The sequence below is a fragment of the Charadrius vociferus genome, unplaced genomic scaffold (assembly GCF_000708025.1).
Source record: "Charadrius vociferus isolate BGI_N301 unplaced genomic scaffold, ASM70802v2 scaffold933, whole genome shotgun sequence".
NCBI lineage: Eukaryota > Metazoa > Chordata > Aves > Charadriiformes > Charadriidae > Charadrius > Charadrius vociferus.
In genome coordinates this window covers 301,875-312,210 of record NW_009647586.1, presented here as the reverse complement: position 1 = coordinate 312,210, position 10,336 = coordinate 301,875, and the positions used below count along the sequence as shown (strand labels likewise).

Here is a 10,336-nt window from a genome sequence, read left to right as displayed (position 1 = left end):
ATTTCAGCCAAGGCTTGTTACATCCAACTATGTGTAAACAGTCCTTGGGGCAGGGACTGGAATTCCTGCCCCCGTCTGTCCCAGGAAGAGCCCAAACCACCCACCCTCCAGTTGCGCTCCCTTCTACAGCCAGCAAAAGCTTTGATTTCTCACCCAGAAAGAACTCCAAGGCAGGAGGAAAGCGGTCTCCCAAGCTTTTATGAAACCCTTAGCTCCCCTTGGCCCATTGAGTAAGGAGATACCAGCGTGGAGCTGACCCAAATAGCTCCACAGAAAGGCAAAAGGATTTGAGCATCATGAGTATAAGCAACTCTATGCTTCTATAAACAAGAAAACAAAGCATCTGGGTGGTGATTTATTATATTTTTTTCTTTTTTTGCATCAGTTCTGAGCAAGGTGCGCTGGGAGAAGTTCCTAAGGGTATAAGGCTGGACAAAGCTCTGCCGAGGACAGGGCTTGACAAGATACTGGGATTCTGGTTTAGAGAGGCAAAACAACACCATTGGTGTTAGCACAAAGATTTTATCAGTTCAGGCTCCATTCCTCCCGCCAAGCCTCTTACAGTCTGCCAATTTTTTTTTATTTTTTTTTTTTTCTCCAATTGGACAGTCTACAAGCGTAGAAACCAGTGACTTAAATGGGGTTGCTGGGTTTCCGGCAGACAGTCAGAGTTCCTAGAACAGCAAGGATCAGGAGGACCAAACCAGCAACTACGGCCAACCCCCATACCATCCACAAGCGATGTGTATCTAGGAAGGAGAAGTACGGAGGTGGTTACGGCCAGAGCCGGGACCTGCCACACAAACCATCCCCCTTCCCTGGGTTTGCCCTACCTCCCAAAGGCGTCCTCCTAACTGGGTGATCCTGCCAGCTGTGGATGAAGAGAGGTCCAACAACAACATCAGCTTCTCTCACCCAGGGATCTGAAAAGGAGGACCTTTGGGCACTCACAAGCTTGTTTGAACATCTAGCTGTCCCAAGCACTGAGGAGCCAACAGGCAGCTCCAGCCACCCAGCTCAGAGCTAGTTGCCACGAGGGTGACAAAGCCCAAGAGGCACGCTGAGACCTACCAAGCTGGGAGGGCAGTTCTCTCCGGACACGTCCTCCTTGCCATCGGGAAGGAGAGTGGAGCCTCCTGGAGTGCCTGGCCAAGTCACAGTTCCTCATCTCACAGCAGGAGCAGATGTCCCGGGTGCCTTCCACAGGAGTCCAGCTAGAAGAGAGCCTGGTGAGCAACCCACCCTATGGTAGGAATCCCTCACATGCTTTGGGGTCTCCTAGGAGAGAACCCACCCTCCCAGCCAGGTGGCCAACCCCACCTTCCTGGATGGTGACACACCAGACAAGAAGCCCAAGCTCTTCACCTTTGAGCAAGGTGCTGTTCCAGCTACTCACAGGTTGCTGACTTTGTTGAAGGAACAAGCCTTGTTCAAGGGATCGGGAGCTTGGTCAGCCGGGGAGACCTTCAGGTGGCAGGTGATGTAGATCTGTGGAGGCCAGGCAGAGCAAAAGGCTGTCATTTGTCTTTACAGCTTTCCCAAGAATCATGAAGTTAGTCTCCAGTGGGACCAGCATCTCCCCAGGGCAGCTCAACCCCTCCCTGCTTCCCTCAAGCCACTTAAGGGTTCAACATTAAAGCCCATTCGAAGGGCTTATCTTGACCAGCATCAGACCTGGTCTCCAAGGCAGATCCTTGGCTCAGAGGGCCATGATCCAGAAGCATTAATACAGGGTGACGTCAGTCATACATTGCTGGGAAGCAGTTGCCTTGGGAATGTAATTCTAGACAGAAACCACATTAACGAAGCCTGAGCCTTAATGGATGCGGCTGAAGCCCCGTCTAGACACGGGAGTTCACTTGCTTTAGGGGAGGATTTACCAGATTGCTGGAGTCTCCTGCAAACTTGAATGCATCTACTGCAAACTGAAGCACGTCTTGCCTGGGTCTTGGGGATATAAAAGTCGAGGTGGCATCATCCAGTTGCCCATCCACCAGGCACCTAGCGCACAAAAGCAAAGGCCAACAGGATCCCGCTGTCAGAGATGGCCATACCCTGAAGAGAGGCATCTCTAAATAAGGTCACGGCCAACTCTTACCCACTGAAGTCAATGAAAGCATACTGGGGAGAGGAGCTCCTCTCCGGGGTTGGGGTGGCCACGCAGTTGTCCACAAAGAGCCTCAGCGGTGCGTGGTTCTCTGTGTTGACACCAGCTTGGAAGTGGAGGACCTCTCCCAGTTGAAATATGGTGGAGACTCTCTCAGCGCTCCAGTTGTCTGGAAGGAGAGGTCACCGGGCACTCGTGAATGGGAAGTTCACCGCTTCCACCCAAGGAAACCCCAACAGGCTCAAGGCCCTGGGTACCCACCAAACCCCAGGAGCACTGAGGTGATACCAGCGCCAGCTGTGCCATCTAGTGGAAGCATGGCCACCTCAGGGACCAGCCCAGGGTGCCCTGCACCAGAGAAGTCCCTCACCCAAAACCTACCATTCATGAGGCGCAGGGAGAAGGGCAGCTTCTCCTCAGAGGAGAGGGTGGAATGGAAAGGCACCCACGTGGGCTTGACTCCGTTGCTGCTCACATTGTCCCTCCTGGGGAAGAGATGCTCGTGGTTAAAGGCTCCATGGCAGCAGAAGGGCTTGCTCCGTACGCACGTTGTCTCACCTTGGGTAGTGGCACTGGATAGGAACCACGGCAGGACTGGTACGGACAATGACAGGGTTGCCAGCAAGAACTGGGTTGTAATTTAAGCTTGTGCTGTACACTAGAGCATCAGGGGTCACCTGGGGAAAAGACGAGACACACTAGTCATTAAGAGCCCCATTCATTGGCCACACGCAAAGAGCAACACATTTAAGCCTGGAGACTCAGTGCCAAAATGTTTCTTCTGGTCAGCCGCCAGTGACATCTGTGGTGGAAGCAGGTAAGTGGCACTCATCCTGCTGCAGAGATGCTCCAGGCTGAGAAGCTGCTCCAGCCTGTCCCAGGACATCCTCTGCTCAGCAGCAGAGCTGGATGCAGAGGTGCTCAAGCCAACTCTTAACTATTCTTTTTCCCCCACCCTGGTTTCCATGCCCCAAAACAACAGAAAGGAAGGTCTGTCCCCCAGGAGAGCGGGGGATGACTTTTGCTCAGGGAGGACTTCATGAAGGTAATCTGCTGGGTGCAGTATGGGGGTACCTGCTCACCCTGGTGGCCCCAAGCCTCTCCCAGGGGAAAGAGACCACTTCAAATTTAAGTTTTCTATAAAGTAGCTTCGTGCTGGAAGGAGCACCCAGATACCTCCTGGAGCTCCACTGCTGGCTTACTGCAGTGGCTCTCAGCACCAGGTCATCTGGGCTCCACCCTGGAGGGGGCAGCAACAGCCTAAATAGCCCTGGGAGATTGAGACAGCTCTGTATTCATCAGGAAAAAAAAACCTACCCAAATTTCTGTGCCTCTTGCATGCCCTTCCCCGCTCACACAGCCCCAGACAAGACAGCACAGCTTCTGCACCCTTGAAGAGCAGACTGAGATGTCCAGCCTCCAGGAAGGGCTTTGGAGCATCTCCCTGGAGGGTGCTGCCACACTCATGCAGTCCAGCTATGAAGGTCACCGTGGTCTCAGCAGCACCCCAGACCGCGGGCGGACAGGCGGCCGGGCCCAGGGTCAACTCTGCAGCCTTGGCCAGGCGCCCCGTGCCAAAGAGGTCCCTGTGCACCGTGACCACCACCTGCGCCTCCTGGCATTGCACGGTCACGGGGTGCAGTGGGGCAGCAGCCTGGAGCTGGGAGACATCCACCCACGCCCAGGGAGAGGGCTGGGAGAAGGTACGGGGCTGGCCGGAGGAAGGAGCCCCTCCGTACCTCCATAGCTCTGCTTCTCCTCTAAGAAAGCCCCAGTGGTTGGAAGCAACCACCTCCCCAAAAACCCAGCAGAAAAGAGCAAACCCCAGGCTGCTTCCAGGCTTCATCTTGCCTACCAGGGTCCAGCACAAAGAACAATTCCTTCCCAGGGACCTTTTATAGCCCAGGTCTCCCACGGCTGCTCCCATCCCTCAGCACACCTCCCATAAGGGCAACTGGCAACAGCTGAGAGCACCCAGTTCCCTGGGGAACACATCCTGGTGGGCTCTAATGTGCTAATGAGCTGCTGGATTGGGTCCCTTGCCCACAGGAGAGATGTTGAGTTTGCTGTGCAGTCAACTGCATTCCACCACCACCACCTTTTTTTTTTTTTTTTTTTGATAACAACCAAAAAAAAGCTCTATAAGATCCACAGAGATGTGTCCCACCTCCAAACCTCCAGATCATGGGGCCCTTCTGCAGCAGGGTCCCTGGAGCATGGTGTTGGGGGGGGGGAGGGTGACATTTTCCCAAGGCAAACCCACTCTTCAGGTACCCACACTCGTCCCTGTTCACCTCCTTCAAGGTGGGGATGATCCTCGTGGAGCCACTCATCTCAAGGTCAAGTGGGGACTTCCAGGGTGTGAGTGACTCATGGCTGTCTCCTCACTGCTGAGCAAAGGTGGATATTTTTGGAGGAAGAAGGGGAAATTTAAACTCGAATCACGTGGAAGAATAAAAGGAAAAGCAGAGGATGGTGGAGGAGATCCCCTTCGGTTGCCCTGAACCGCATCCCAGGTCCTGCAGGACCAGACTCCACACGGTGGTGTTCCCACCAGCGTGGCCACCAGTGTTTCCTCGTGTTTCCCGGGATCTTAGGAAAAGGGAGGGAAATGCTTGCGCACACGTGGCTGTTTAACTGGGTCATGAACAGATTTGTCCCCTGGAGCCACCGGCTTCCTCGGTAGGACTGGGGTCGAAATTAGTGGTAGTAAAATAATGAATAGAATAATCCTTATCAGGAATAATATAGGAGCTGTTAAGTATTAGAAAGAATAAGTATTCTAATTCTTAGAATTATTAGACCTGGGGCAAAACGGTCCCCACAGTGCCTGGGCAGCCCATCTCTTCCCGGGCTGATTCAGCAGCAGGTTGTCCCCTCCGTGGTCCCCAGAGGGAAGGGACCGGGGCAGGTTGACCCAGCTGAGTCCCCCTGCAAGCTTCCTCGTGCCTGGTGAGAGGCTACAAATCAGGAGGAAAAGCAGTTTGTGTATCGAAGCGACGGCGAGGAGGAGCACGGCTTTGGAGAGGAGTCCTCGTGTGGGGTTTTAGGGACAAGACATGGACGTTTGCTTTGCCCCTGCCTCTGGGGGAACGTTGGCACCCTCATTGCTTTGCTCGCACTACGCAGGCGAGGACGAGGTGAGATGCCCACGAGGAGTTTCGGGTGACGGTGGTGGCCGAATCAGGCAGTTTTGGCGTGATCCACGACGGATGGCTGCCAGCGGGCAGGACAGCTCTGCGCCACCTGAAGGGAAACGACTCAGGTTGTTCCCATGGGGAGCAAGCTGATAGGATTTCTCAGCACCTTCCTGAGCAAACAGGACCTCTTGGTGCTCTCTTGTTTGTCTTCAAGCCAACACCTATCTCGGGCATAGCCACACGTCTCACGTACGGGGGCTGTCCCGTGCTCATCGTGCTCATCTCAGCTGCATCGTGGGCTCAAGGGGCCATCATGCTGCATAAGGACCCATCACCGCAGCACCCACCACCCCGCACGTCTGCCTTCTTGAGCAGGTGGGTATTGGGGGAACGGGGAGCAAAAGGAAATCATTTGCAACGCACAACAAATGAGGAAAATGATTTATTATTTTTATTTATTTATTGGCCGGCGCAGGAGCCAAAGAGCAATGAGGTGCCCCCCCTTGATCAAGGAATTCCCGGGCTGGTTTTGAGCTTGGAAAGTAGGAGGAGAGGTAGGAAAACCATACCCGTGTGTGCCCACTTAGGAGGTTCATATCCCAAGCTAGAGGGGTTGGATCCTGCCGACCAAAGGAGGATTTTCAGTGCTTCCCACAGCCAAGAGTCCCACACAGAGCAGCTTTGCTCAACCTCCTTCCCAGCAATGGTCCTTGGTCCTTCCAAACCAGTTTCCCCTCCTGCTGTTTCTCCAGCTAGCTTCGGATCCCATTGACCCCCCAAAAAAACCCCCACAGAATGACAGAATGGTTTATGTTGGAAGGGACCTTAAAGCTCATCCAGTTCCACCCCATCCACTTGTCTTCAGGGTCCACCCTGAAAAAGGACTGATTTCCCCCTCAAGCCACCTACAGGGGTGAGAGGACCAAAATGCAGCATCACGTGGCCTAAGAGTATGCAATCAGTTGAAGGAACAAAGTCTGGTTCTCCATCAATCTCCACCAAACATCTTGTCCTTGAACAAGACAACGCACTGGGACATAACTGTCCTCCTGGGAGGTCTACGGAGATGCTGCAAACCGCCCTGCCTCGATGCTTATACCCCACAAAGTCTACCCATGGCTCTACCACTTTGGACACCGCTTACCTGAGTTGTGCAGCCCACCGTTGCCATCTGGCACATCTTTCAGCAGGCTGTCCTCCTAGGGGAGAGGGATGAGGGACATGGAACAGCCAGTCCCAGGCTGGTCCGAGCAGCTTTGCTGCTGCAACACCAGCTGGTTCCACCCCTTGTTGTTGTCTTCAACCTTCATCACCTTCACCGGTGATGTCGGGACATTTGCACTTTGGACCTTCTTCCTCTTTGCAGGGGTGGAGGTGGAGACCTAAGTGTGCAAAGAGGAGCCCAGTGAGAGCAGCCCTGCGTGGTCAGGGATGGAGATGTCCTTCGCCACCAGAGCACAGCTGAACGAGCTTGACCCACACGGGTTTGTCCCTGCCCAAAGCAAGCGCTCCGCTTGCCCAGGTGGTGTCTGCTGCTCTGGGGTCACCCAGCACCACGTCGTCATTTCTGGCATGAAGCCCCTGGCTCTCCTGGGCTGTGGCCACTCCAACTTGGTCTTGGTCAAGGTTGCCCTCTCTGCATGACAACGGTCAGGAAAACTTTCTGCTTTGCTTAACGGCTGCAAAGGAGAACATGGGAACCTCCTCTTCCCGAGCTTGGGGAATAAGTCATCTTCCATCTTGTTTCAGCCCTGGGGTTCCCAGGTTCTGCAGGGCTTGCAGGCAGGACTAAGCCCTTCTGACCCCAGGCTGGGGACATGCTCTGCAGAGGAGCACCCTGGGGGTCCCTCAGCCCTGGTCCTGTGATGGCTGCTTTGTCCCAGGCAGGTCTGATGCTAGACAAGTCCTTCATGCGCTACGAGACTGGAAACCAGAAGAGAACTTGCCTTCAACATCGTTGAAAGCCAATTCTGCTGGAGTGGGGCTCTGCCCTTCTTGTGGGACATGTGTTTTGGGGGTCTCAAATCCATCACAACCAATCGCAGCATCTCACCGCTGCCAGCCCTGGATGTGGGCAGGGCAGGGTGCAGGCAAGAAGTGACTTGCAAGCCACCGTGCCTACGAGAGCTCGTGACAGCGCGTGCAGTGGCATGTCTCACCCTGAGGTGTTTGCACCTTCGCCAGAAAGGTGCCTTCAAGGGACAAAGTCTGCCCTGGCTCTGCAGCCCTGTCCCAAACCTGCTTGGCTGATCTCCTCTCCTCTTTCAAAAGAGAACTTGGAAAGCAGCAACCCAATGCCAGAGCTCGGGCGACCTTGCAAGGGCTGGTGGTAGCCCCGAAATTCCTACCAGGTAACCCCAGGAGGCAAAAAGTCCCAGAGCAAAGCAAAGCCAAGTCTCACCCGGTGGGAGTTTTCCACGGCTGGAGCTGGGGAGGCTTCTGAAAGCAGAAAAACACAGTGAGCTGAGAGGAGGGCGAGCAACGCTGGGGACGTCTGAGAACAGCAAGAGAAGACTCTGCAGAAGGCGCGGGTGGCTCTGGGGCCACCTCCTTGGAGGGTCACCTCTTGGAGGTGCTACTGAGGCCAAAATCCAGCAGTGAGCTTGCACGCTGGGCTGGAGAGGTGCCCGCTCTGCCCGGCCACCCACCAACTCACCCGCTCATCCTCGCACCAACCAGGTCTCCTATACAGGTTCGCCACCCTCCCACCCATCCCAGACCCACAAGCCAGGAGGTCACACGTGTTGGGAAGGAAAGAAAAAAGGTCATTAGTAGGATCAGGGTGTTCCCAAGCAAGTTCTTGCCATAAAGCGGTGAGACCTCATCTCTGGGGGAGATGTTGCCTTCCCAAACCCAGCAAAAGACCAATGCACCGTTCATCCCAGGAGGATTTATTGGCATAGCAAGGTGAGATGGAGAACCTGGTCTCCAGAGGGACCTCGAAAGGGTTTTCCAAGCAGCTGCAGTCCATGGCAAACGTTCTGGTTTGCAGACCCTCACTTCTTCATCCGCTTCCGAAGTCTGGTGCTGGGCTTGCCACCACGCTTGCCCCTGGTGGGGTGACTTGATTTGGGGCTTTCCCCCTCGAAGGCCGGGCTGGGGGGCTCCAAGAGCACTGGGCTGGCAGGACGGGTGGATGGAGAGGATGTCCTGGGAGAAGGGGCCACGCCAACTGCTGGGACCAGCGGTTCACGCTCCCGCAGGGTGCTGAGAGGGAATAACTCCAGCATGTCGGAGGGCAGAGATGGCCAGTCCATGTCCGCCGTGTTTGGGCCCTGTGGGTTGACCACGGGCTGCAGCAAGGGTCCCACAGCAGAGGTGAGGCTGGCCAGGGAGCGGGACATAGCCTGGATCTCCCGGGTCACGGACATCAGGTGCCTGTTTGCCCTGCGCTGAGCTTGCAGGAGGTGATCACCGATCTTCCGGAGCTCATCCGCTTGCTGCATGTTGGACCTGGCCCAGCCACCAAAATCTTCCTGCAGGGAGGCCAGAGAGTCCTGGATGCTCCTCCACAGAGGCACAGCGTCCCCATGGGCTGACCCCAAGTCCTTCTCTGCTTCTTCATCCCTCTGCATCACAAGGGCTGGAGGTCTGGGTTGGGTGGAGGACATATCCCTTCCCTGGTCTGGACACACACGTCCTCTGCTGCCGGAGGGGTCCGACACGGGGGCACAGGGCTGGTGGTGGGCAGACAGCCCCGTGTGGTGACCTCCATGTGGTTGGCAATGCTCCCCGGGAGGCTCGAGGCCGAGGATCGGGGTGGAATCGTCTTCAGATGGGGAGTCACGCTGGGGAGCAGAGGTACCTGTCATGGGGAGGAAGGCTGAAGGCGGCAGGAGAGGAGAATCAGGGATCAGAGGGTCCTCCCAGCCTGCCTCAGTGGGGTGGAGAGGGGAGACAGAGGGATGATACCTACCATGCCACGGAGACACAAAGAGTGGAGTGGGCTTATCCCCAGGAAACACCAAGTTCCATCCAGGACACCCCAAGCTCCATCCAGGGACATCACCCCTGGGTTCTTCTATGGGCTGTCCATAGCCCATGGCCTTGCCTTGGGGAGCTCAGTGGTGGAAGCCCACAGAGGGCCAAGGAGGACACTGGTCATAGCCCAGGTCTGACGACAGCAGCAGTGGGGATGGAGCAGAAGACCCCGCAGTCTATTCCTCCCATTGCTTTTTTTTCCCCCCATTTTCTGGAAGGATGCTACCACCTTCTGACCAAACCTAGATCCTCCAGCACACCATCCCTGCACACACCACAGATACCAAGGCCTTCACCACTCCCAAACCACCAGCATGGTGGACCTTTTGCCATCCCTGTTGGGGAGTGCTCCTGAGGAACATTTTGCCTTCCCGGTTGTGTGCGCCAGCCCAGGGCAGTAATCAACAATCCAAAAGGGGAATTGCCCCAGATGGTTGTGGACAAAGGTTGAGGAAAGACAAACTGGCTGCAGATCTGAGGAGCAGAAGTGGTCAGCGGGTGGCAGGACACTAAGGCCTGGAGGATGGTTATGACCCCTGCAGGACCTGCACATCCCACCAGCACAAACATTTTTCAAAGAGGACGTGGAGTTGATGCAACCCTTCAACCCGCTTCCTCCTTGCAAACATCAGCCTCTGCGAGACCACGTTCCATTCGCCTCGTCTCCAGGTGCCACTCACCTCCCTCACCCTTCAACCCACGGCATGGCTCCATCCCAAGCGACCCACCATGTTCCTTCCCAGTACAACTGCGTTTGGGGAATCATCGTACTCCTCAAAAGCAAGAGACAAGCGTTGCTTTGGAAGTGATGGATGCAACAACTGCATCCCGTCCCTGGGGGTGGTGGGAGTGTGCCCATCACATGAGCAACAGCTGGAGGCACAGGTCCATCAAGTCACCACATGGAAGGAGACTTGAAACCCATGGTAAACATGGTCTAACCAGGGATTATAACCTTCACCTCTGCTTTTGGTGCCCCCCTCCCCAGCTTGCCTGGCCAAGTGCCTCCTCACCTGGTTGCCCCATGACGCGCTCCACCAGTCCCTGCAGCCTGGCTCTGCATTCGGCAAACTCCCTGGGCTGTGCTTGGTCCCCGGCTGCCGGCGGC

General features: G+C 55.6%; 1 protein-coding gene across 1 annotated transcript; it reads right to left on the bottom strand.

Annotated features, from left to right (window-relative positions):
• Positions 1-633: 633 nt before the first annotated feature.
• Positions 634-7,960, bottom strand: LOC104282848 (zona pellucida sperm-binding protein 3-like). The gene is made up of 12 exons (XM_009880977.1): positions 7,904-7,960; positions 6,519-6,629; positions 6,392-6,446; positions 3,546-3,958; positions 2,666-2,784; positions 2,489-2,592; positions 2,099-2,276; positions 1,881-2,001; positions 1,397-1,488; positions 1,072-1,214; positions 834-923; positions 634-674 (listed from the first exon to the last, which is right to left on the bottom strand). Exons 1-12 carry the CDS (start codon positions 7,958-7,960, stop codon positions 634-636), a joined length of 1,524 nt encoding a protein of 507 aa, XP_009879279.1.
• Positions 7,961-10,336: the final 2,376 nt, after the last annotated feature.

What these genes read in the sequence shown, in the direction of transcription:
- LOC104282848 (XM_009880977.1), bottom strand. Translation starts at nt 7,960, where the DNA reads ATGGGTGGGAGGGTGGCGAACCTGTATAGGAGACCTGGTTGGTGCGAG. An exon ending in GCTTTCATTGACTTCAGTGG is followed by an intron (nt 2,002 to 2,098) that starts GTAAGAGTTGGC and finishes TTTGTGCGCTAG; the next exon opens with GTGCCTGGTGGATGGGCAAC. An exon ending in CAGGAGACTCCAGCAATCTG is followed by an intron (nt 1,489 to 1,880) that starts GTAAATCCTCCC and finishes TGGCCTCCACAG; the next exon opens with ATCTACATCACCTGCCACCT.